This window comes from Phasianus colchicus, chromosome 1 (genome assembly GCF_987193195.1).
Source record: "Phasianus colchicus chromosome 1, bPhaCol1.hap1.1, whole genome shotgun sequence".
In the NCBI taxonomy this organism is placed as follows: Eukaryota; Metazoa; Chordata; class Aves; order Galliformes; family Phasianidae; genus Phasianus; species Phasianus colchicus.
The window spans coordinates 121,343,848-121,366,368 of NC_143436.1; the positions used below are offsets into that span (position 1 = coordinate 121,343,848).

The 22,521-nt window shown below is 44.2% G+C and overlaps 2 protein-coding genes across 13 annotated transcripts in view; both read left to right on the forward strand.

Moving 5' to 3' along the window:
• The window catches only part of MAP7D2 (MAP7 domain containing 2), a 77,619-nt gene extending 69,594 nt beyond the window's left edge, over positions 1–8,025 (forward strand). For 5 of the 7 annotated variants that reach the window (XM_090124680.1, XM_090124686.1, XM_090124691.1 and 2 more), the window contains 7 exons: positions 877–1,081; positions 1,211–1,315; positions 2,552–2,605; positions 3,108–3,186; positions 3,910–4,096; positions 4,827–5,106; positions 6,398–8,025. In XM_090124680.1, coding sequence (XP_089980806.1) covers positions 877–1,081; positions 1,211–1,315; positions 2,552–2,605; positions 3,108–3,186; positions 3,910–4,096; positions 4,827–5,076 — 880 coding nt within the window. In that variant the 3' untranslated portion in view covers positions 5,077–5,106; positions 6,398–8,025. The remainder of the gene's footprint in view (positions 1–876; positions 1,082–1,210; positions 1,316–2,551; positions 2,606–3,107; positions 3,187–3,909; positions 4,097–4,826; positions 5,107–6,397) is intronic. The other 2 variants (XM_090124707.1, XM_090124716.1) reach the window with 2 other exon arrangements.
• An 8,689-nt stretch (positions 8,026–16,714) lies between these two features.
• The window catches only part of BCLAF3 (BCLAF1 and THRAP3 family member 3), a 31,607-nt gene continuing 25,800 nt past the window's right edge, over positions 16,715–22,521 (forward strand). For 3 of the 6 annotated variants that reach the window (XM_031599330.2, XM_090124736.1, XM_031599333.2), the window contains exon 1: positions 16,990–17,350. The gene's annotated coding sequence lies outside the window, so the exon portion shown is untranslated. Of the gene's footprint in view, positions 16,898–16,987; positions 17,351–22,521 lie in introns of those variants that run through there. The other 3 variants (XM_031599331.2, XM_031599334.2, XM_031599332.2) reach the window with 3 other exon arrangements.

Genomic DNA, 22,521 nt, shown 5'->3' on the forward strand with positions numbered 1-22,521 from the left:
CTTGACCAACGCTCACCTGCCCAACACAGGGAGGAGAGGGCTTTAGGAATGTTGGCACACTGAAGGTTGCTGTGTCTAAACAATGAATTTCTGACTCTGTTTCAGGAGCAAGCCTTTGGGTTGTTCTTCATATTCAGCACTAGTTGCATATGTAAACAGTTCATGGCTTCATTCCCTAATATTATGTCTAAATTGGGACTGTGTCTGTTCTTACTGAGAATGTGGGGGAATAAAATCAGAAGTTCTGAAAGCTTAGCCTGATAGAAATATTTCCCACATCTGCAACAAAGAAAGGATGATAAGCTGTCTAAACAGCTCTTGAATCTGATAGTAAATAAGCTGTCCCTGAGTAGGGAGTAGTAGAGGCCTCTGAACAGCACAGCTGGAATAGATAGACCCACTCTTTTGAGCACATTGCTGTGTTTTGTGGATTCTGTTTGCTGCTACTTGTCCAATCTGTTTATCTTCAGCTGAAAGGAAGCATAGAAGTATATGTTTGTTTATATATTCCAGTATTCTGGGAATTAAGTACAGAGAAAAAGCGATTTTTTATTTTTTTATTGAAGCTTACAGACATTATTTATATCCTATTGGAAATCAGATTGGAAATTTTTGTTTTGTTTTGGTTTTCCTAAGGAAAAGTGTAATTTCTATGAGGTATTTTATGCAATAAGGAAAACATTGGAATAAAAACTTTGATATTAGCCTGAATTCTGGGCATGTTCTCAACCTCTTAGTTATAATGTTGATTATATTCATGAAAATGTGCACTGATGCATAATTACTTAATGCTCATTGTATATCATATGTACAGTAGGATTCATGCTAAGCAAAATGAAACCTTTTAAACATATCTGTATTTTTTTCTTTTTGCAGGCTTGAAAGAGAAGAACAGAAGAGAAAGGCAGAAGAAGAAAGACTTCGACTCGAAGAAGAGGCCCGTAAGAAAGAGGAGGAAAGAAGACGTGAAGAAGAAGCAGCTAGGAAAAAGGCAGAAGAGGAAGCCAAGAGGAGAGCTGAGGAAGAACAAATGCTGAAAGAAAAACAAGAAAAAGAGCTCCAAGCCAAACTTGAGAAACAGGTATCATTTCAAACACAAATGTATATGTATACATATATTTTCATATACATATAAATAAATAATTTATTCTATATAGTAATTAGCCTGAAATAAATAATGGACTTATTGTATTTTATGCGTTTTGATTAGAGAGAAGAAGCAGAAATCAAAGCCCGTGAGGCAGCTGAGCAACTTCGTCTTGAAAGGGAACAAATCATGCAGCAAATTGAGCAAGAAAGACTGGAGCGGAAGAAGGTAGATACTTGTGTCTCATTTAAGATAATTATTTCATGTCTTGTTTAAATATATAACCCAGAAAGTACCTAGTAGTATCCAGAAATAATAATCTGAGGGGATTACAAACTGATATTTATGATTAATTTAGTATTTGCTTCTTGTAAGTTAGGGGGACATCTACATCAATATTTGTAACAAAGTGGAACTGCCTAAGGCAAATGACTTTGTGCTAAGCAGTGAACAAACACAGAATTAGCCTGTACCCACAAGGTTAAATGCCTAAGACAAATAGAGAATGGCATGCCAAGGCAAACGTGCGTTGCCACCCAACCCAGGACATCACAGGTTCTTGAGGAACATGAGTGACTTTGTTTTAAAACTTACTCAACAAAAGATCAGTGTTTTTAATTTAGAAAGTTAATGAGATTAACAAACAGGTTTCCTCCCACCTGGCTTGTCTCTGGTTATATTGTGCAGAGGCAGCAGGGCTGTCTACCACAGTTTTTGCACAAGGAAATGGATGGAACTGCATAGCTTTACCTACAGCTCTGTGGCAAGAGAGAGCACAGCTGCAGAACTGCTGAGTCTCTTTCTAGTTATAGAAGGTCCTTCCATGTATGTTATTCTAATGTGTTATTTTTAACTGTTTACCACTGAGCTGGAAACATGTTGCTGTTGTAGATTGCAATACCAAAGCAAAATGTCTTTACATGTGGAATAGTTTCCTTTCATGGTAGTGCAAAGAAGCAGGGCTTACTGGAACAGTTTGTTGTTGCTGTTTTTTAATGAACAAAGAAGAAAAAAAAAGGATTTTAGGGTAACACCTTACAGAATTCCTGCAAAGAGTAATTTCAGATACCTCCATTCCAAAAAAACCTAACTGTTTTTTAAAGCAACTGTTTGGAAACAGAAGAAGCAGCTAGATGAAAGTAATGGCTGTTTTTGTTTGTTTGCTTTTTTTTTTAATGTCTTGTTCCAAAACTGAGCACAACTCAAAACTGCCAACGTTTTTTTAAAATGTTTGTCTGTAAATTGCATCCAGTGAGAAGTTCATGTTTTGTGCCCTGAGACTGAAAGCCAGCTTCCAGCTGTTTTCTTCTGTTATGTTAATCTTTCTTATTTATTTTCCCTTTTTGAGGACAGGTGAGGATGAGGTTGTGACAAGACTTTTGTTGACTTTTTTTTTCTCCTTTATCAGTCCAGTGTTAAATATTTTGCCTGCCTTCTCATCCTCCAATTTATTTTGATTTCTAGAGAATAGATGAAATAATGAAGAGAACAAGGAGGAGTGAAACCACAGAAATAAAGGTATGAAATTGTGTTGTCTTTATTTTAGTAACTCACATGTGAAAATTAAACCTGAGTATTTTCCATTATCATAGGTGTACTTAGGTACTGTTTACACCCAGTAGTGTTTGCTGCTGAGATATGTCTGCTTTGTACCAGCCAGTGAACGTAGTTACTGAGCTCTCCATGTTAGGCCTACCAGGATTGTAGGTTTTCAGAACAAGGCAGTTGTTTTCAGCTAGGAAGTGATGGACAGTTAAGATTTCACTTATATTGTAAGTTTTCTATTAAAAAACTGTTCCTTTAGTTACTTCCAGAGACTGTTTTCTTTTTGAAGTTAAAATATAAATAATAATAATAAAACATCCTCTGCCTAATATTAAATGAAAAAAAATCCTCTACTGCTGTTGATGAACTTTGACCACCTTCTGGCCCTGAGCAATGCCCTACATTTTGAGCACAGTCAGTTCCATGAAGTTTATGCTACTTTGTCTAATATACTTGATTTGTTACTTGACTGCAGAAGGAAGAGCCAAAACTGGAGATACCATCAACCTTGAATGTGGAAAAGCAACCAAAAGCCCTTGTTCTTAACCAGTCAGGTAAAACTAGCTGTATTTTTCTTGTTTTCCTAACTAGTTCCTTTCAGAGTTTTCCTCAGATAGAGCACTGTGCTCTTAGGTTTTCTCTGAAAAAGATTAGCTAGGTTTGTGTCAGTCACAAATATTAGTCCCTGGAGACTGAATGAGAGTCTCAGTGAGAGACTTCGTTTTGCCATGTAAGCAGAAGAATGATTGTCCTCCATTTAGTACCTGACATAGCATTTCTATAAATGAGAAGTTCCAGACTACTAATTGGTTTTGCCTGCCGCAACCTGCATTTGAGTTCTATGGGTAGAATTTTCTTTGGCTCACAGTCAAGCTTGCAAGCTTTTTATAGCATTGTTCCAAATCTCACTTGATGAAAATAATATTTAATTTGACTTGATGAAAACAGCATATGTATTTTAAGCATGACTTAAAATATCTATATCTGCAGCATTTATCTATACCTTGGTTACTTCCCCAGGTTAAGACTTTTAGCACATGACAAAAAAGATGATATATCCTCTTCCTGTGTCATTAAATTAAAAAGATGGAGCATAAGGCACAATTTTAGAGTGGAAAGGAGGATTTCAAGTATAATACAGTGATTCAAAGATGAAACTGAGTCCCACTGCATTGTCAGTCTTCTTTTCTACTCTGTAATTTAAGCATTTGTGATGTTTGAAAAATGATTAAATGAAGATATTACTACTGTCATAATTTCTATCCTTTTTTTTATAGAGATCAATGGGCTGGCAACTTGCCTGAAAAGTAAAAGCTTAGAGAGTGCTGCTTCTGTAGTACCTTCTCAAGATGTAGTTGCTAACGGATTGAAGTCAGGTCCAGGACTTGTTCAGCTGGAAGCTGTAGATGGGAAATCTAACAGCATGGAAGATTCAACAGATGAGGTTCAGTCTATGGATGTGAGGTACAGACCATAACTACCAATAGAAATTGTGAAACTTATACTAGGCACACGCACCTTTCCTGTTTCATTTGCTGGTATTCCTTTACTTCTCCCCAACTTCACAGTGTGGGGAACAGTAGTGTCAGTGGTAGTATGTTCCAAATCTGTCAAGATGCAAAGCAGACAAGAGCCTGAACTTCATGTCACTTTCATGTATTTAGGGGCAGGGAAACCTAAAAGTCTTCCTACTGTTCTAACTTACAGATTCTATACAAATTTGTCCAAACCTTTCAGACAGTTCTCAGAATCCAAAGTGCCATATTGTGTGAAAGCAGCATCTGTAGATATTGTACAGATGTAGCTACTGTAGATATAGTTCAGATGCTGCCATTTATTTTTTGTTTGTCCCAAGGCTGCATCGCTACGATGCACAAGCTTTTTTCTTCAAGCTTGTCCCTACAAACAGAATAAAGGAAATTAGGCTCTTAAAATTGGAAGTGTTTAACTGGAATAAGTCTATGGAAATCAGTAAGTAACATTCTACATATTAAGTATGACCTTTCATCCCGAACAGAATAATTTTTTTTTTTTAATTTTTTGCTTGATTTGGGACATATTCCAGGTGAAAAGCTCACTGCACTTAGCTCTAAGATAAGTAGTATTTCTTGAATGGTCAGAAGATTAATTTGTTGGTTAATGAAAATCTACACAGCTGTTATTCTGCATCTTCTTTTCATGTATCTTTTTATAGCCCTGTTTCGAAAGAGGAACTTATCTCTATCCCTGAATATTCACCCATGAATGAACTCATGCCCAGTGTTTCTTTCGACCAAAATGGGACAAGTAATGCCAAGGCTCTTGAAGATCTGTTGGATTTCACAGGCCCAGCTACTTATTCCAAGACGTCCAGTGATACTATTAGCATTGATGACTGTAACAAAAACTTGATTGAGGGATTTAACAGTCCAGGACAGGAAAATACACTTAATTCAATCTGTTGACAACCTCGCTTTTCGGCAGAACAGAGAAAGGTACAGTAGTGCGATAAATATCTTTAGATGTGATAAATTGTGTGATTACTCATGAGCTTCCCAGAATAATATAGCAGTTGTAAACAGCAGCTTTCTAACTCTTTTCACATATGATCTCTTAGATATTCAAATGTAACATTATTTTTCACATTTACAGCTCTTTTTAAATGGCCATCATATCATAGAATCATGGAATGGCTTGGGTTGGAAGAGACCTCAGAACCCCCCAGCCCCTGCCATAGGCAGGACTGCCCCCCACCAGCTCAGGCTGCCCAGGGCCCCATGCAACCTGGCCTCGAATGCCTCCAGGGATGGGGCACCACAGCTTCTATGGGCAGCTGTGCCAGTGCCTCACTGCTTTTTGAATAAAGCATTTCCCCCTCATATCTAAGCTAAGTTTTCCCTCTTTGAGTTCATAGCCATTGCCCCTTGTTTTGTCACTATCTACCTGTGTAAAAAGTCATTCTCCCTCCTGTTTTGTAAGTTCCCCTCAAGTACTGGAAGGCCTCATTGCAGCTGTCTCATCTCCAAGCTGATCAAGCCCAACTCCCTCAGCTTTTCTTCATAGGAGAGGTGCTCTAGCCCTCTGATCGTCCTTGTGGCCTTCCTCTGGACCTGCTCCAACAGCTTTGCGTCTTTTTTGTTTTGAGGGCCCTGGACGATGCAGTGCTCCAGACGAGGCCTCACAAGGACAGAGTAGAGGGGGTCAATCACCTCCATCTCCCTGCTGGCACCTCTCTTTTGATGCAGCCTGGATACTGTTGGCCTTCTGGGCTGCAAGAGCATATTGCTGGATCATGTCCAGCTTTTTGTCAAGCAGGTCTCCCAAATCCTTCTCTACAGGGCTGGTCTCGGAGAGTTCTTCTCTTGTATGTATTAATGAGCTATGAGCAACTGAATGTATCTGGTCAATTGAAACACTTTCTTCCTGTGCTCAGTGAGTAGTGAGCTGCTCATTTTCTTCAGTGGTAAAATACTGTTGCTCTAAGTCTTTGGAGTACATTAACATAAAGAAAATAGCTAGAAGTGGAGCCAAACTAGAAAGTGGTGGTTATTGCAGCTGCTTACTCTTTTCTGCTGCTGTAGGTGCTTGCAGCATAGTGTAGAAACACTTCTGGAAAGCTGAGAAACAATGTGTGGGGAGGAGTGGGGGGAAGGTAAGCAAGCTTCAATGACATTTTCAAAGTACGCTGCTGTAGTTGATTTTATTGTGTTTTCTAGACTAACAACTTGAGGTCATTTAACTTGCATTGCTGACTTGATTTTCTTCTCTTATTTTTTCAATTGACAGAGGTAGCAGTCTGTGGAGGACGTACGTCCTTGTGACACTACTGGCAGTAAAACATGAAATTGTCACTTGGAAAATCTTCTGCAGTCCTGAACACTGGATTTCAAATAATCAGAGCTGAATAAAACTTTGTCTTCCCAGAGAATATGTTGACTAACTGGCTGCTTTTGGTGGAAAACAGTGATCTAGAACCTCGATGGTTTCAGGGAAGACTGAGTATGCTTTAGAATTCGAGCTTTAGCTGCTAGCGAAGCACTTATTTTTTTTTTTCCTTTTAATTTAAAATGCATCTGAACACTTCACTGTGATTTTCCTCGTGCATTTAATTTTAAGATCATTCCTCCTTAATTTTATCATGCATCCATTTAGCCATCTTTTTATTGTAAATAGCGATGAAGTTTGCCCACAGTGCACTGAAAAGAAATACTACGCTGTACTTTGGTTCTGTGCCTATCTTCTTTTTTTGTTTTTAATAAGGAATTATTGGCAACTTTGATGCAGGCATATAATTCAAAGCTATAGCTGAAAAGGCTTAAAACTGGATAATTACTGTGAGTGAAAGAACCTTCTTACTGACTGCGGAGTGTGGAGTTACCTTGTAATGGTGATGTTGACAGTTTTAGTCACTGGTGGCACTTACTGGTTAATATTAATAGTCCTGGAGTGATTATGAATTATGTGTTTAAAAACATACCTGTGTAACACCTGTAAACAATGCAGGCACAATGCCGAGTATAATCCCTTAATATATTATAGTATAACTGTAGTAGATGCAAGTGAGTATGTCGGGGGGTCAGGTAACATGATAACCTTTGGAGATGCAGACACTTGGTTAATACCAGCAGGCTTTCTGTCATGTGCAGAAGTGTTTTGTCTTCCTTACAGGCTCAACAAAGCAAGATACAGTCAGCAGCAAAATAATATATGAAAGTTGCAGCAGAAATACAAAGGCTGGGAGACACACAGCAAGCACTGCTAGCCTACTTAATATCCTATAAGCATCTGTATGGGAAAATCCACATTGAGCTGTATCATGTGTAGACATTATGTGCCATACAGTGTTAACTTTATTTCTGTTGGTAACCTACGATAACTATATGCTAGATGATGTGCTGCTTTGAGGACACTTTTGTCCAGTTCCTTATAAAAGTAAATTATAAATACTGCTTTCTTTGGAAACTAACAACAAAAAAAGAAGTGAAAACTTGGCTTGTTTGGTTATTTTTCTTTTTATACATAGAGGAGTTCCAAGTGTATCTTCAGCTCAGTTGTAGACCCATTCTTGTGCTCCTTGAAGCCAGCAATGGGGAAGTAACCAATAGAATCACGTGCAATGTATAAAGAAAGCATTCCTACAGCAATCTGGCTGTTTATATTGGTGTACTTCAGAAAAAGTAATTTCTTTTGACTGTGCAGTAAGCTGTAGCATGGTACCGTGTCTTCCAATTTAGTCCTACATTTATTTCTTAAATAAAAAACCAACAAAACAAAACCAAACTGTTTGTTTTGCTGTGGTGCATTGTGTTTGACAAATGTCACATGATATTTTATTATGGTGTCATTGTATAACATGTAGATTTCTTTATTTGCATGACATGTATAGCATGTACAAAGGTGAAATACATTTTCTTTTATGAATCTAACTGTTGTTTCTTAGTTTTTTTTTTTTACCCCCAGTAAGACAGATTTAAAAGCAATTATGTGTTAATTTATTCTGAGATGTTTAATGAAGAAATGAGCAATAGTGAATGAAGGAGTGGTTTTCAGAGTCTTAAAATATTTCATGTTGCTTCCTTTGCTGTGTGGCTGATTTGCTTTCTGAGGTCTTGTCAATACGTAGAAGAAATATAGACCATCAGCAGAAGAGCTGTAAGCTGAGGGCTTCCAATCAGTGGCATCCTAAATGCTATTGGTGCTTGCAGCCTCAGCTTCAGCTCTCTGGGCTATTACGTGGGAAGGCAAATGAGAAAGAGAACTTGGGATTTGTGGCCATTGGATGCTGTTCTACTGAGTGTGTGAGGTCTGTTCTGTAAGTGTGTTTGTGCATGGATGTTCTCTTCAAGCTAAATGCTCATACCAGTATTTAGAAAGTAACTGGCTTAGAGCTGCTATTTATAGTCTATTGAAATGTTGGAAAAAACCGTCGGCAATTTTTTTTAATCATAACTTTGAAAATTAAAAATTATATCAAGACTGTTTTTATTTTTAAAGTATATTAATATTTTCCATTATAACAGTTCATCTTGCTCGTATCAGCTCTGAAATCATTCATGTGACCTGTCCACTCAACTATTTACTAAGCTTAAAGGAAATGAGGTAAGTCAATGTTTGTAAAGACCTTGCATTGTTTCCTTTTACATTTGCTTTCACATGTAGCCTTAAAAAATTGGCTGAATATCTGAAGCAAGTGCTGTTTGTTGAGGGATTCATTCACTTCCACTTTTTGTTTTAGATGATGCAACTTCTCTGCATCAGTATGAATGTTTGCTTTTGTGATTTAGCTATGCCCAGAGAGCTTCATTTTTCATTAAGCAGTGGTCCTGAAACTGGTGAATGATTACTTAGGATTCACACACATCCTTGGTGGAGTTTTTTTGCTGTAAAGCATTTGTGTATCACACTGTGAGAAGAAGCAAGAAAACAAACTGGAGCCACAATCCTTAAGTGGATTTTTATAAGTGGGTGAAAGGGTTTGTTTTTTTTTTTTTCCCCCAGGTTACTTTTAGAAAGTGAACTGCAGACCAGTAGTGAGGGAATGACTGAGACAGAACTCGGACTAAAACATGAGAACTGCATTACTTCGAAAAGTTAGGTTAGCAGGTAACTTTTGCTAGTAATACATAGTGTTAATGCAGCACAATGGAGTGATGCAAATGCAACTGTCTTTCGCACCAAGAAGAATCTGACACTGCTACTGTCTTTTCCCAGATCTATTTTCAATCACTAGAATAACTATTAACAAGTTTCTAATGCAGAAGTAAATAATACGTGCAAGGTAATGGGGCATTGTAGTAACTCTGATTAAGATCAGCAATTTCCTTGGAGTTGCTCTGGGAAGTGACACCCAAAGCTTGTCTCGGGCCTTGCAAAGGCCTTGAGCAGCCCTCCCGGCTTCCAAGCACCTTCATTTTCAAACAGAGCAGCATCAGCAATGGGTGGATCTGGACCCTGAGGCTGCATTTTCATCTGGAGAGATGAAGGACCAGGGAAGGGGAAGATCATCTGCTCTCCTGTGATTGCACAGATAGTGCTGTTGCTGATACAGACTGCTGCTCTGGCTGGCAGAGCACAGATCTCTCCATTACTTCAAAAAGTGACTCTCTGCTCATTAGCTCCCAGCCTCATTAGCTATAGCATACAGCTCATTCAAGTGGCCGGCTGCTCCAGCAGCCCCTGCCACCACCAGGCATTGTCCAGATGCTCCTGGGCAGCCTGTTCCAGTGCAGAAACACTAAGAGGAAAGATGCTTAGGCTCTTAAAATAATGACCTAAACTACAAGAAAATGGTTTATTGACCACATGAATAATTTTTGGCTCTTGTTTTTGTCTCAGTTGCCATGTTTGTTCTGCAGTTGGTGGTGCTGAAGTACAATAACACATTTGATAGTACTTCTAATGGTTCAAGACCGAAGTAGTAATTTTCTAAAAGTAGAGGGCTGTGTGGGTACCTGAACACTGCAATTTGCAGGATCAAAATAAACACTTTGGAAATTGGTGTGTGATGTTCACTCAGAACCTTTACTGAAATAGAGGTGTATATTAACAATGATCACACATGCTTTTTCAGACTAACTTCTCTCTTCAAATACAGATGGCAACATTTTTGGAAATATCAGTATGGTAAACATGCAGAGCTATGGGGACTTAAAACCAATAAATTCTATGGAGTTGCTCATAATTTTCCCAGAGTGAGGGATCAGTCAAACAACAGCTTTCATGCTTTCCTTTTTCTCCCTTTTCTTGACTTAAACCTCTTACCAATTCAAATACTTAAACCCTGCTGGAAGGAGTTTGATGTTGCAGTTCCTTGGCAAAGACCGCCTGCACCATTGCTGGCAGAGAGAGAATAAATTTGAGGGTTTTGGAGATGGAGTATCTGCAGTAACAAACTGCTGTTAGAGGTGATGAAGCCATGCAGTCCTTGGTCAGAATTGGACAGACCTCCCTGGGTAAAGGTTGCATCAGTATTTCTTTCCGTATAGCTCGAAAGTTGCACTTGTAACTTCAATTTAGACGAGGTTAGTTTACGCTTTTGTGTTTGGGCAGTGTTGATCTTCTGTTACCTGCATCTGTGTCGACGCTTGGATTAATTTGTATGCAGAGACTGTTTTCACTGCTATGTTGCAAAAACCCAACCCTGCTGACAGAGGCCGTACGCCTAGCGGCAGTGGCACGGCTTCGGCAAGTTGTGACAGGACAGCCACAATAACCTTGTAGGTAAAACATGCAGGCAACCGTACGTCAGGAGATTGCAGGCTTGCTAAAGGACTCTTTAAAGCATAATTTGGTGATGCTATCAGAGGCCAGGCATGCTCCATCCATCAGCTTCTCACCTCCCCTTGGGTTTTAATTAAATGATTACTTTATAGTTTTCCTTAAATTTCGAGGCTAAGTAATGTGGGACTTGTTTCCTCCGTTATAGAGGGAGCTGTTATCTGTTGCTCTGTTCCTTGACTGAGAAAATAGCACTGTTCTACAGAATGCTGTTGAACAGAGCTCTTAGGACTTTTTTTTTAATTATGGTTTACCATTCTCCCTTGTCTGGATGAGGTGTTTCAGATTTAAAGTTATTTTGACAAGTAACCTCAGGAGTTGATCTAAGCACTGGGTGTCTCATAGTTTTATAATGAGAAACAGCTGACACTGCTTCACTGGGGGCTCAGAGGCTTGGCTAATTGTATTCTACTGATTGACAGAAATACTTTCTTTTTGTATTAAAAGCTGTGTTATGTGTCTGCAAAGACTTAGGCAGCTCACTCCTGTTTCAAGACAGCAGATGTGATTTGTGGTTTGGCAAAAACATTTTGAAACAGTGCAAGAAAAAAGGGAATGGTTGTGCTAAGGGATAGTGGTGGATGAGAAGTAAAAAAGCAAACATGAATGTGAAACTCCTCTAAAAGCAGAGATCAAAGTTAATGAAGCCACACAAGTCTTATCAGCAAGCGTAATAAACTAGTGAAGTACAAATGAAACATTTCCCTATGAGGAATTGAGAGAGTGGCTGATAAAACTATCATTACCCTTAGACAGCAGTTCCATGTGATGGTTCTGCCCATCACAGAATCATTAAGGTTGGAAAAGATCACTAAGATGATCCAGTCCAACCCCCAGACCATCACACCATGCCCACTAACCAGCTCTCTCAGTGCCACGTCCACATGGTTCTTGAACACCTCCAGTGACACCACCCCCTCCCTGGGCAGCCTGTGTCTCACCATTCTTTTTGAGAAGATAGTTTTCCTGATATCCAATCTGGACTTCCCCTGGTACAACTTGAAGCTATACCCTCTCGTCCTAGATGTCAGCAATGAGCTGCTCTCACCACTCTCATTTGCTTTCTCCTTCAGATATTACCATCTGCAGGCTCAGTCTAGACACACAAAATGTGTGGTAACTATGCTGACCCACTTCCCTGCGAAGAGCTTCTAATTTCATTTACATAGTCCACCTTGGTGGGGAAGGTATGTAGAAGTAGTGGTGAGCCTGGCAGAACCAGAAAGTCCATGCTTCTGGATATGGCCTTGTTGGGATTGAGAAACTTTTATTTCCTTTTATTTTTAAAGTAACTTAACATGGTTCAGTATAGTCTAGCTCCAATAGTAATGTTTGATGTAGAAAACAAAATGCTTGCTTGAAAGATAGATAAGATCCATCTGCTATCTCATATCAGTTTGTGTTTGAATTCTAGCTTACTTCCATCCATAATTTCCAAGTATTTAGGATGCAAATCACAGCCATGCTGTTTCCAAAGGGAATGTTTACTAAATTAAACATTAAAGGGATATGAAAGCAATTCTCTATTCTAATGATACATAATTAGAAAAAAAAACCCATGAAAATAGATCAAAATAATTAGTCTGAATAAGAAGTAATTCTCAAGCCCTGTGCAATAGCATCGTCTTCACACTTCAGAGATGGAGAATAATGATGCTGGGGAACTACTGACAGGCGCTGTTTTTAATATTAATTTAATTTGTAACGTGTGTTTAACTTCACGTTTTCTTCGACTACGTGGTCTCAGCAGAGAGACCCTGGTGGATACACCTGATGTCACCGATCAGGATAAGTGTGTGTTGACTCCAGAGCATCTGAGCAGAACTGAACAAAATGTGAAGTGTCAGTTAGTATGCGTGACATATAAGGTTATCACATGCACACAGAGGGGGGGGTTGGCTACTTACTCCTTCAAACCACTGTTGCTTCAAGTGAGGCATCTGCTTGCTTCTAAGTTTCAGGGCAGTAATTAGAGTGTTCAAAGGATGGCTACAAAGATGTTGAAGGGTCTGGAGGGCAGGATGTATGAGGAGCAGCTGAGGCCCTTGTGTTTGCTCAGCGCAGAGCAGAGGAGCTGAGGGGAGGCCTGATGGCGGCTGCAGCTCCTCACAGGGAGCGGAGGGGCAGCGCTGAGCTCTGCTCTGTGTGACAGCGACAGGGCCCGAGGGAACGGCATGGAGCTGTGTCAGGGGAGGGCAGCTGGGGCTCAGGGAAAGGGGCTGCACCACAGGGCGGTGGGCATGGAACGCGATGCACAGGGCTGTGGGCACGGCCCCGAGTGCTGGAGTTCTAAACTCTCAGAGTTGGGTTTGATTTTGGGTGGTGCTGTGTGGAGCCAGGGGTTGGACTCCACGATCCTCATGGGTCCCTTCCAGCTGGGGATGTTCTATGTTCTAGGATTCTAAGACCCATCCTGAGCTCCTATTAACAACAGTACCAATAGGCAAAGAAGCAGGAGGCGTTGGTTTTTGCGGCTTGTGACTATACTTCTATATCAAATGGTTCAGTAAGTCTTCTGCAATCCCTTTTAATTGGGAAGGCTCCTAGTTTTAAAAACAGTTCTATATGCTTTTCACATGAGATCTTCCAAGCTTTTTTGGTGAAGATACAGGAAATTACTTTGTATGAGAATCGCATGTGGTTTGCACAGAATCACAAGGGTTGGAAGGGACCTCAAGAGATTGAGTCCATTCCCCTCCTAAGCAGGTAGGTGTCCAGACAGGTCTTGAATATTTCAATAGAAGGAAACTCCACAGCCCCTCTGTGCACCCTGTTCCAGTGCTTCATCATTCTTACTGTAAAGAAGTTCTTCCACATGTTAATATGGAACTTCCTTGGCTGGAAGTGTCAATCTGCCTGGGGGTAGCGAGGCCCTACAGAGGGATCTGGACAGGCTGGATAGCTGGGCTGAAGCCAATGAGATGAAGTTTAATAAGACCAAATGCCGGGTCCTACACTTTGGCCACAGCAACCCCAAGCAACGCTACAGGCTTGGGGCAGAGTGGCTAGAAGACTGTGTAGAGGAAATGGACCTGGGGGTGTTGGTTGACGCTCGGCTAAACACGCGCCAGCAGTGTGCCTGGGTGGCCAAGAAGGCCAATGGCATCCTGGCTTGTATCAGAAGTAGTGTGACCAGCAGGAGTAGGGAAGTAATTGTTCCCCTGTACTCAGCTCTGGTGAGGCCGCACCTGGAGTTCTGGGCCCAGTTCTGGGCCCCTCACTGCAAGAAAGACGTTGAGGCCCTGGAGTGTGTTCAAAGAAGGGCAACAAAGCTGGTGAGGGGTCTGGAGCACAGGCCTTATGAGGAGCGGCTGAGGGAGCTGGGATTGTTCAGTCTGGAAAAGAGGAGGCTCAGGGGAGACCTTATTGCTCTCTATAACTACCTGAAGGGAGGTTGTAGCGAGCTGGGAATCAGCCTCTTCTCTCATGTAACTGGTGATAGGACTAGAGGGAATGGCTTCAAGCTGCGCCAGGGAAGATTCAGGCTGTATGTTAGGAAATACTACTTCTCTGAAAGGGTGGTCAGGCACTGGAATGGGCTGCCCAGGGAGGTGGTGGAGTCACCGACCCTGGAGGTGTTCAAGGAACGTTTGGATGTTGTGGTGAGGGATATGGTTTAGCGAGAACCATTGGCGATAGGTGGATGGTTGGACTGGATGATCTTATAGGTCTTTTCCAACCTTAGTGATTCTGTGATTCCTGTGTTCAAGTTTGGGGCCATTACTCCTTGTCTAATTGCTACACACCACTGAGAAGAAGGCCTTATCCATTTGCCTCTCATGCCTCCCTTTAGATATTTATAAACACTTGTCAGATCCCCTCTCAGCCTTCTTTTCCCCAGGCTGAACAGTCCCAGGTTACTCAGTCTTTCCTCATACGGGAGATACTCCAGGCTCTTAATCATCTTTGTGGCCCTCTGGACTCCTAGAAGATCCTTGTCTTTTTTAAGTGGGGAGACTCAGTAGTCCAAATGTGGCCTCACCAGGTGGGAGGATCACCTCCCTCAACCTGCTGGCCACGCTCTTTTTAATGCATCCCAGGACCCCGTTGGCCTTCTTGGCCACAAGGGCACACCTCTGTCTCATGGCCAACGTGTTGTCCACCAGGACCCACAGGTTCTTCTCCACAGAGCTCCTCTCCAGCAGGTCATCCCCTATCCTTATGTTTGAGTGGGTGTATAAAGGACTGAAGCTGTGAAGGGATCCCTCAGTCCCAAGAGCAGTAATTCTGCCAAGGTGAAGATGTCTGCTAAAGGTTCTGGCCCTGTAAGGGGCTGGCAGGAAGATGTCAGCCAGATGCCAAAAGTTGATGGATTGTGAAAGTCAGCAGTCCACACTGGGAACATGAGGGAATTGGGACCGCTTCTCTGAGCTACATCTAATCAGGAGCTTATGGAGAGGAAGTAGTGTCTTTACCTAGGGAAGACAAACATCTAACTTCACACTGCTGGGCTGTGGTTTGACGTTAAACATCGTACCTTGGCTGAGCTGGATCAGAAATGTCAGGAGGACATAACACAGAGTACTGACTCTGGCCTTGTTTCATTTTTAAAAATGTTGACAAGCTGACTTGGTTTTGGCGAGCTCTGCAGCAGATCAGATGTCAGCTGCCTATGCGTTGGTAACGAGGCTGTATCAGGTATCACTCATCTTCCTGGAGCTCGTGTGAAAACAAAAAAAACAGCATCAACCCTGTACTTAGAATGCAACTAATGTGTGTGCCTGTGCCTGATCTCAATGGTACTCACAGCCTTCAACCAAGAGCCTCAAATGCTGAACAGCATAAAGTAGATAAAGTCACTTTCTTGTTTTACATGTTGTTTCGCACTGTGTTAAATCCATTTTTGTGCTTTCCAATCACAGAAGTTATTCCATTTTGAAAGGCTTCCTTGTATGCCAGTGTGTGCACCAATGCGTTTGGCTCCTGGAAGAAGCACTCCCTTCAACACCAAACCTGTTTGTCCAGCTGGTGACCAACATGAGGGGTGTATCCTGACAGCCCAGGAAGGAGAGTGCTTGTCTTGGGCTCGACTGCATCTCTGGAGAAGCAGAGAGCTGGACACGCACTTGGGCACTGCAAGAAGCAGAGAGAAGTGAAGGTTGTAAGTTAGGGTAGTAGGGTTAGGTTGTGATGGGACTCAACAATCTTTAAGGTCAGTACCTAAAGGGAGCCTATAAACAGGAGGGGAATCAACTCTTTGAAAGGGTAGATAACTGCAGAACAAGAGGAAATGGTTTTAAGTTGAAGGAGGGGTGATGTAGGGGTTGGATGTCAGGGGGAAGTTTTTACAGAGAGAGTGGTGAGGTGCTGGAACAGGCTGCCCAGAGAGGTTGTGGATGCCCCATCCCTGGAAGTGTTCAAGGCCAGATTGGATGGGGCCCTGGGCAGCCTGGTCCCAGTCAGTATTGAATGTGGAGGTTGGTGGCGCTGCATTGGCAGGGGGGTTGGAGACTGATGATCCTTGAGGTCCCTTCCAACCCTGGCCATTCTGTGATTCAGGTCTTTTCCAACCTGGGCAATTCTATGATTCTATAGGCATGGGATGCATCTGGATCAAGCCTTGCAATAAGCAACAAGCAAGCCATGGCCGTGACACCTCCATGCCTGTGCATCCAGGCTTCGTCAGCCCGCGGTCGTGCGGCCCCAGCACAGGAGCCAATATGGCTCCACGAACTCTGTCACGGAGCCTGGGGCCTGCGAGGCCTCGGTGAGCTTCCTGGCAGCACAGCCGTGCCCGAGGGCAAATCGATCAGCGGAGCGGCCACGAGAGGAGGAGGGGGAGGAGGACGAGGCGGAGCACCGCCCGCCCCATCCCGTCCGTCCCTCCCCTTCCGGGCCGCCCGCCCTTTCTCTCCGCCGCGCCCGTGGGGAGCAGCTGCGGCCGGCGCTGCCGCCGGGACCCGCCCCGCTTCCTCGCCGGGCACCTGCTCGGGGCGGAGCGGCGGCGGCCGGAGGAGGCGGCGGCAGGAGGCCGAGGTGGCGGCGGCTCCGGAGGCGGCTCTGCGGGCGGTGAGTGCGGCGGGGCCTGGGCAGGCCCGGCGGGGTGGCGAGGGCCGGGCCGGGCGCTGTGCGGTGTCAGTGCCGCTACCGGGCCCGGCCCGCGCCGGGGGGGGGGGGTTGACAAAACCGCGGCGGCTCCGCGGAACGGCTCGGCCTCGGGGCGGCCGCGAGGGGGAGAAGCGTTGGCGTCCGTCCGTCAGGTGGCGGCGGCGCGGTGCGAAGGGGACGAGAGGTCAGCGGGCATCGCTGCGCTGGCGGCTGCGCGGCCCGCACGGTGCCCGCCCCCCTCCGCGGCCGCGCATTTGCCCGCATAACCGCGTGTGATGCGCGGCAACGTCCCCGGCCCATCGCCTGCACCCCGGAGCTCGAGTTGGGCCGAAGGAAAGCGAACCGATACCGGTCTGACCGATGCCGTGCTGCGTTCCGTGGTTATTCGTCCTCATCTGAAGCTGCGGCACGCCGGTAGGTTGGAGGGGAGCAACCGCGGCGGTAACGGTGTCCGCATTGCTCACCGCTGTCCTGAGTCACTTCTAAATGTAGCTTAGGTCCCCGAGGGTTTAAAACAAAGGCTGCTCGGATTGCAGGGAGATTCTCCTTACCTGCTTATCTCGTGCGTTTGTGGCCTTGAGGACAGACGGAGCCTGTCATCAAAGTTTGGCCAAGTGTGAGAGGCTCCAGGGAGCGCATGGGGGGGGGGGGGGGAGCGGAGGAGGGCAGCGGTGTGAAAGGTGATAGAAGCTGGGCTGTGGTAGTCTGAGACCTGGGGCCGGGCACAGGGGGATGGAGGATGTGATGACTAAGATTTTTCTCCCTTGTTTTCATCTTTTTCATCTGTAGGACTGCTAGGATTTTTTTAGGTATTAATTTAATATTGGTGTTGATGAGGTGAGCTGAATTAATTAACCTCCCTTAGTGGCACGCCCTGTTATACTGATAAACAGCTGTCTTAGCAAGTGTCCGTGTATTCCACTCCTCCACATCTGCCGCTAGCAAAATAACTGGTATTTCTGCCAGGGCTTTTGTAATTTTGTAGGAGTGCTCGCACCAGCTTTCCCTCTATCTATGGTGTAATGAGATGGGCCTTGTGGGCGTTCACCTGTCAGGAGGCAACACAGGCTGGGTTCTCTTTCTGTCCTTAGTGGAAGCGGGCTCTGCAGGGAAGGAGGAAACATCCTGGGAGCCTTCCAGAAGGGCTGGTCTCGCTGGTGAGCACAGCTTTGGTTGTCCAGGTTCTTGGCAGCAGCACCTGTGTGTGATGTTGCTGATTCTATGAGACTTCTGAGTAAATAAGGCATTTCTTTCACTTTCTGCTTTTGTGACTTAAGATTAAATGGCAGACATCTCTGTTACTACAGTTGAGACCTGTGGATGGCATTCAGTAGGCAGGAAGTTGTGTGGTTTTTCTGTTTTGTTTTTCTTAGGCTTAAATTTAAGACAATGAAGGCATTAATTTTTAACATGCTTCTGACATCTCCTTAGGACTCAGTAGGGAGAACTGGCAGGGGATATTACGGTGAAATTTAAGGCTCTGCAGTAGATTTATGTTAAAGACATTTCATTCAGTGTGTTATAGAAAAGGCTAGTCAATATGTTCCAGCTGCTTGCAGTGGGCAGGGCTGCCCCCCACCAGCTCAGGCTGTCCAGGGCTCCATCCAACCTGGCCTTGAGCACCTCCAGGGATGGAACACCACAGCTTCTCTGGGCAGCTGTGCCAGCACCTCACCACCTTCTGAATAAGGAATTTCCTTGTCACATCTAATCTAAACTTGCTTCCTTTTATTTTAAAGCTATCATCCTTTATCCTATCACTGCGCTCCCTGGTGGAGAGTCGCTCCCCATTTTTCCTGTAGGCCCCTCTAGGTACTGAAAGGATGCAATGAAGTCTCCCCAGAGATTTCTCTTTTCCAGGCTGTATAAGCTCAGCTTGTCTCCTTAGGAGCAATGCTTCTCTGGACCTGCTCCAAGAGCTCCTCGTTCTCCTAGTACTGGGACCACAGAGCTGAACACGGTACTCCTGGGTAGGGTCCCGTGAGAGCAAAGTAGAAGAGGACAGTTACCTATTATGACCTGCTGACCCTGATTCTTTTGAGACTGACATAAGTAATTTAGTATGTGACACAGGCTTGCTCTGGTCAGTCTTTTCCAAGTTCACATTGTAATGTTTTTCTACAAAGGTAAGGCATTGCCTGCTAATTCATGCCATTGAATGGGTTAGTTTTAAATGAGAGCATGTTGAGTTTAAGTTACATGCCTCAGTAGATCAGCTCAGGTATTTTTACTCTCTTGTGCAAACGCACGGGGGCAAGGAAGTACTTTCTGGGTACCTCAAGGAATTACATACACTAAACAAGTGCATCAGTAAGAAGTATATACTAAAGGTAGGACTGTACTTCCTGTGGTAGGCCTTCATCCTGCTGTGAGTGTAAGGGGACTCATAGAACATTCCAAGTTGAAAGAGGTCTATAAAGATCATGGAGTCCAACCCCTGGCTCCACACAGCACCACTCAGAATCGAACCCAATATCTGAGAGCTTTGAACTCCAGCACTCGGGGCCGTGCCCACAGCCCTGTGCATCGCGTTCCATGCCCACCACCCTGTGGTGCAGCCCCTTTCCCTGAGCCCCAGCTGCCCTCCCCTGACACAGCTCCATGCCGTTCCCTCGGGCCCTGTCGCTGTCACACAGAGCAGAGCTCAGCGCTGCCCCTCCGCTCCCTGTGAGGAGCTGCAGCCGCCATCAGGCCTCCCCTCAGCTCCTCTGCTCTGTGCTGAGCAAACACAGGGGCCTCAGCCGCTCCTCACATACACTTTGCCCTCCAGACCCTTCATTATCATTGTAGTGGGATAAAAGCTGAAGAGAGAGAAGAAAAATATTTCAAAGCTGCAGTGATTGAGTTCATGGGAGGCTGGAGCCGTGATAGCTGGGAGGGGAGCTGGCAGGATGAGGGATCTGAGTGGGCTTTGCAGGGGTTGTGGCTTGGCAGTGCAACGTGCTTGGTGTGACTGCTGACTGATGGTGCTGGTTCCTGCTATCTCTGGACTCCTTTCTCTGAGCCACTTTGCCACGGGTGCTTTTGAGGGTGGTATGGACTGGCTAAGGAAATTTGGTTAAGGTAAAATGGTGCTAAGATAAGTCAAGCCATAACCTTGGACATGTGAAAGATCCTTTGAGAAGAACAAAAGCCCAGGAGGATGTTTCTGTAATTTCACAAGAGCACTCATCAGATATGAGAGCAGTGAGGAAACTGCAGATGAATTTCAAATCTAGGTCTTTGTCCCACCCTGTTCCCTGGTATGTTTTGCCCAGTAAGAAGACAGTGACTACGTCATGCTCTGCTGACACAGATTGGGTGCACCAAAACAATTTATTAAACGTATTCTGAGCAAGCTGTTGCAGATATGATCTACAATCACATGTATTCTAAGCAACCAATGTGTTAGCCTGTGACTAATCAGTATTTGAGCTGGGGAAGCCTATATTGGGGTAGGTAAGAGTAAATTGGGATGTGTAAGGTTGCACAAATTCTGGGCAAAGTAAGTTAGGGTAGGAGGGGTTATACAGCCCATCTTGTCAATGCATCTGTTGTGAGGTGGATACTGAAGGGCAGCGAGGTGTGGGGTGGGAGCATTCGTACTGGGGAAGTCTCAGGCCAGCTGAGGGGAGATCCAAAAGCTGTCTTCCAGTGTCCTGATTTTATATGCTTTATACATGTTGTTCTCCATGATAAGCAATGGGGAACGAACTGTTTGTAAAGTATGCAAACTAAGATATGGGCAGGGTCATGAAGAACATATGATCTTGCAGAGAAGCGGAGGAACTTCCTTTGGCCTTAAGACCTTGTTTTCAATTCCCAAAAATGTGAGGGATTGTTTTATATGTTAATCTTCACTCGATTCTATGGGCTCTGTGTTTTTGCCAAAGGTACTACATTCTCCTTTCCTTGACAACTTCTGGTTATAGCTTAGGCCCTTGACATGAGTGGTGGGCATAGATAAAGTGGGTAGAGATGGCTGGAGTTGAGTGGAGTGACAGAAGTGTTGCTACAGCCTCACTTGACCTTCACAGCAAGGGGCAGTTTGACCATAGCATGGCTGCTGGTCCTGTGCCTCATCCAGCCTTGCAGGACCCCTCCCTTTTTTCAGCAGACTATGCTTGAGTCATTCTCCACAGTCTTTTGCATAGATTTGTTATCTCTTCGTTGCCTGTAAAAAGAAACAGTTTAGAAATCCCTCAGCTGAGTTCGATTGCCTCAACAGTGTGTGTGTCCTTGAATTCGGTAGCTGCTCTAGCTCGTAGCTTGCAAAGCTGTCACGTGTGCTGCCCAGAGGGAGTGTGTCAGGAGTTACAGTTAGGGCTGGCAGAGCCGTCAGTCAATGCTGGATGCCTGTCTGACAGCCATCAGTCAGTTGGAGCCCTTTCTGCCCCTTCCAGGAGGTACGTGTTGCTGTGTCACCACGTTGCCATCTCTAGATGCAGAAGAAGGTCTGAAGTGAGGAGTGTGAGGCAAGATGGTTCAGGCCCAATTCATGGCATCCTGCTTTTAGCTCCAGCAGGGCTTGTAGCCATGCATCAGAGTGCAAACTGGGAGCTGGGGTTTGGAGGTTGAAGGTGTTGAATAGAAAAATGAGGGGCAAATCAGTGCTGATGTGACCCAGCACAGTGTTGGCAGCCTCTGCTTGTGATGATAGTGTCCAAGCCAGTCTGGGAAGCACTAAGCTAAAGGTCATGTGAAGTCTCGCAGCAGTTCAGAAAGTCTCTAGTTGGTTTGCTGGAAGATGTGGGTCTGTTCTTACGCTCTTTCTGAGACATTTTCTGTTGGAGGCAAGATTTGTGTATACCTGCCAGCTTTGTTAAGCAGAATCTTGCTTCAGGAAGCGGGGTTGTATGTCATGGTTCAGCTCCATGTTTGAGACTCCTTTCTGAGTGGCTGTGTCACGGGAACTTGTGTGTCCCTTGAAGTGCAAGCAAGGTTTATGTCCTACTCAGTCAATAGCTGGGGACACACACATGACAGGCTTTGACTTAGCTATTTTAACTTATCTGTTAGAAAAGTTGCCAGTCCTGTGCTTCTTGTTTGAGGGTAAACAGCCTTCTCTGTTGTTTTAAAGTCTTTAAATTGTCTGGATTGCAGCTGAGGATTTGATTGTGTTCCTGTCTGACAATAGGCTGTGGTGGTGCTGACAATCAGTTTCTGGTTTCTCTTTCTTGATAGGCCCTAGAGCACTACATGGCATGCTCTGGCATGTCCCTTGCAGTTCCTTGTTGATCCCAGCCTACAAGAGAGCCATGTGAAAAGCTTGCAGCTGCTCATTTTCTTTTAGAGGATAGTGGAAGAAAAGTGAACCAGGTGGCTTTTTCAGTGAGGGTCAACATCTGTCTTTGTGACTGCAGTGTGACCCAACTTGTGAAATACTTGCTTAGCCTTTCCTCTTGTGTGATGTTTGGGAGGCAGTTGCAGTGACAGTCTGGCAGTCCTTACAGTGGGATAAGAAATGCCTCCCTTCACCACAGGGGAAATGACAATTTAAGTGGCAAACACTTAACTTGTCTGAAATTCTCCTTAGTTTACAGCTTAGGATTTCTCCTACCATCAGTATTGTGGATAATGGAAAGTACCCCAGAAAGACACACAAA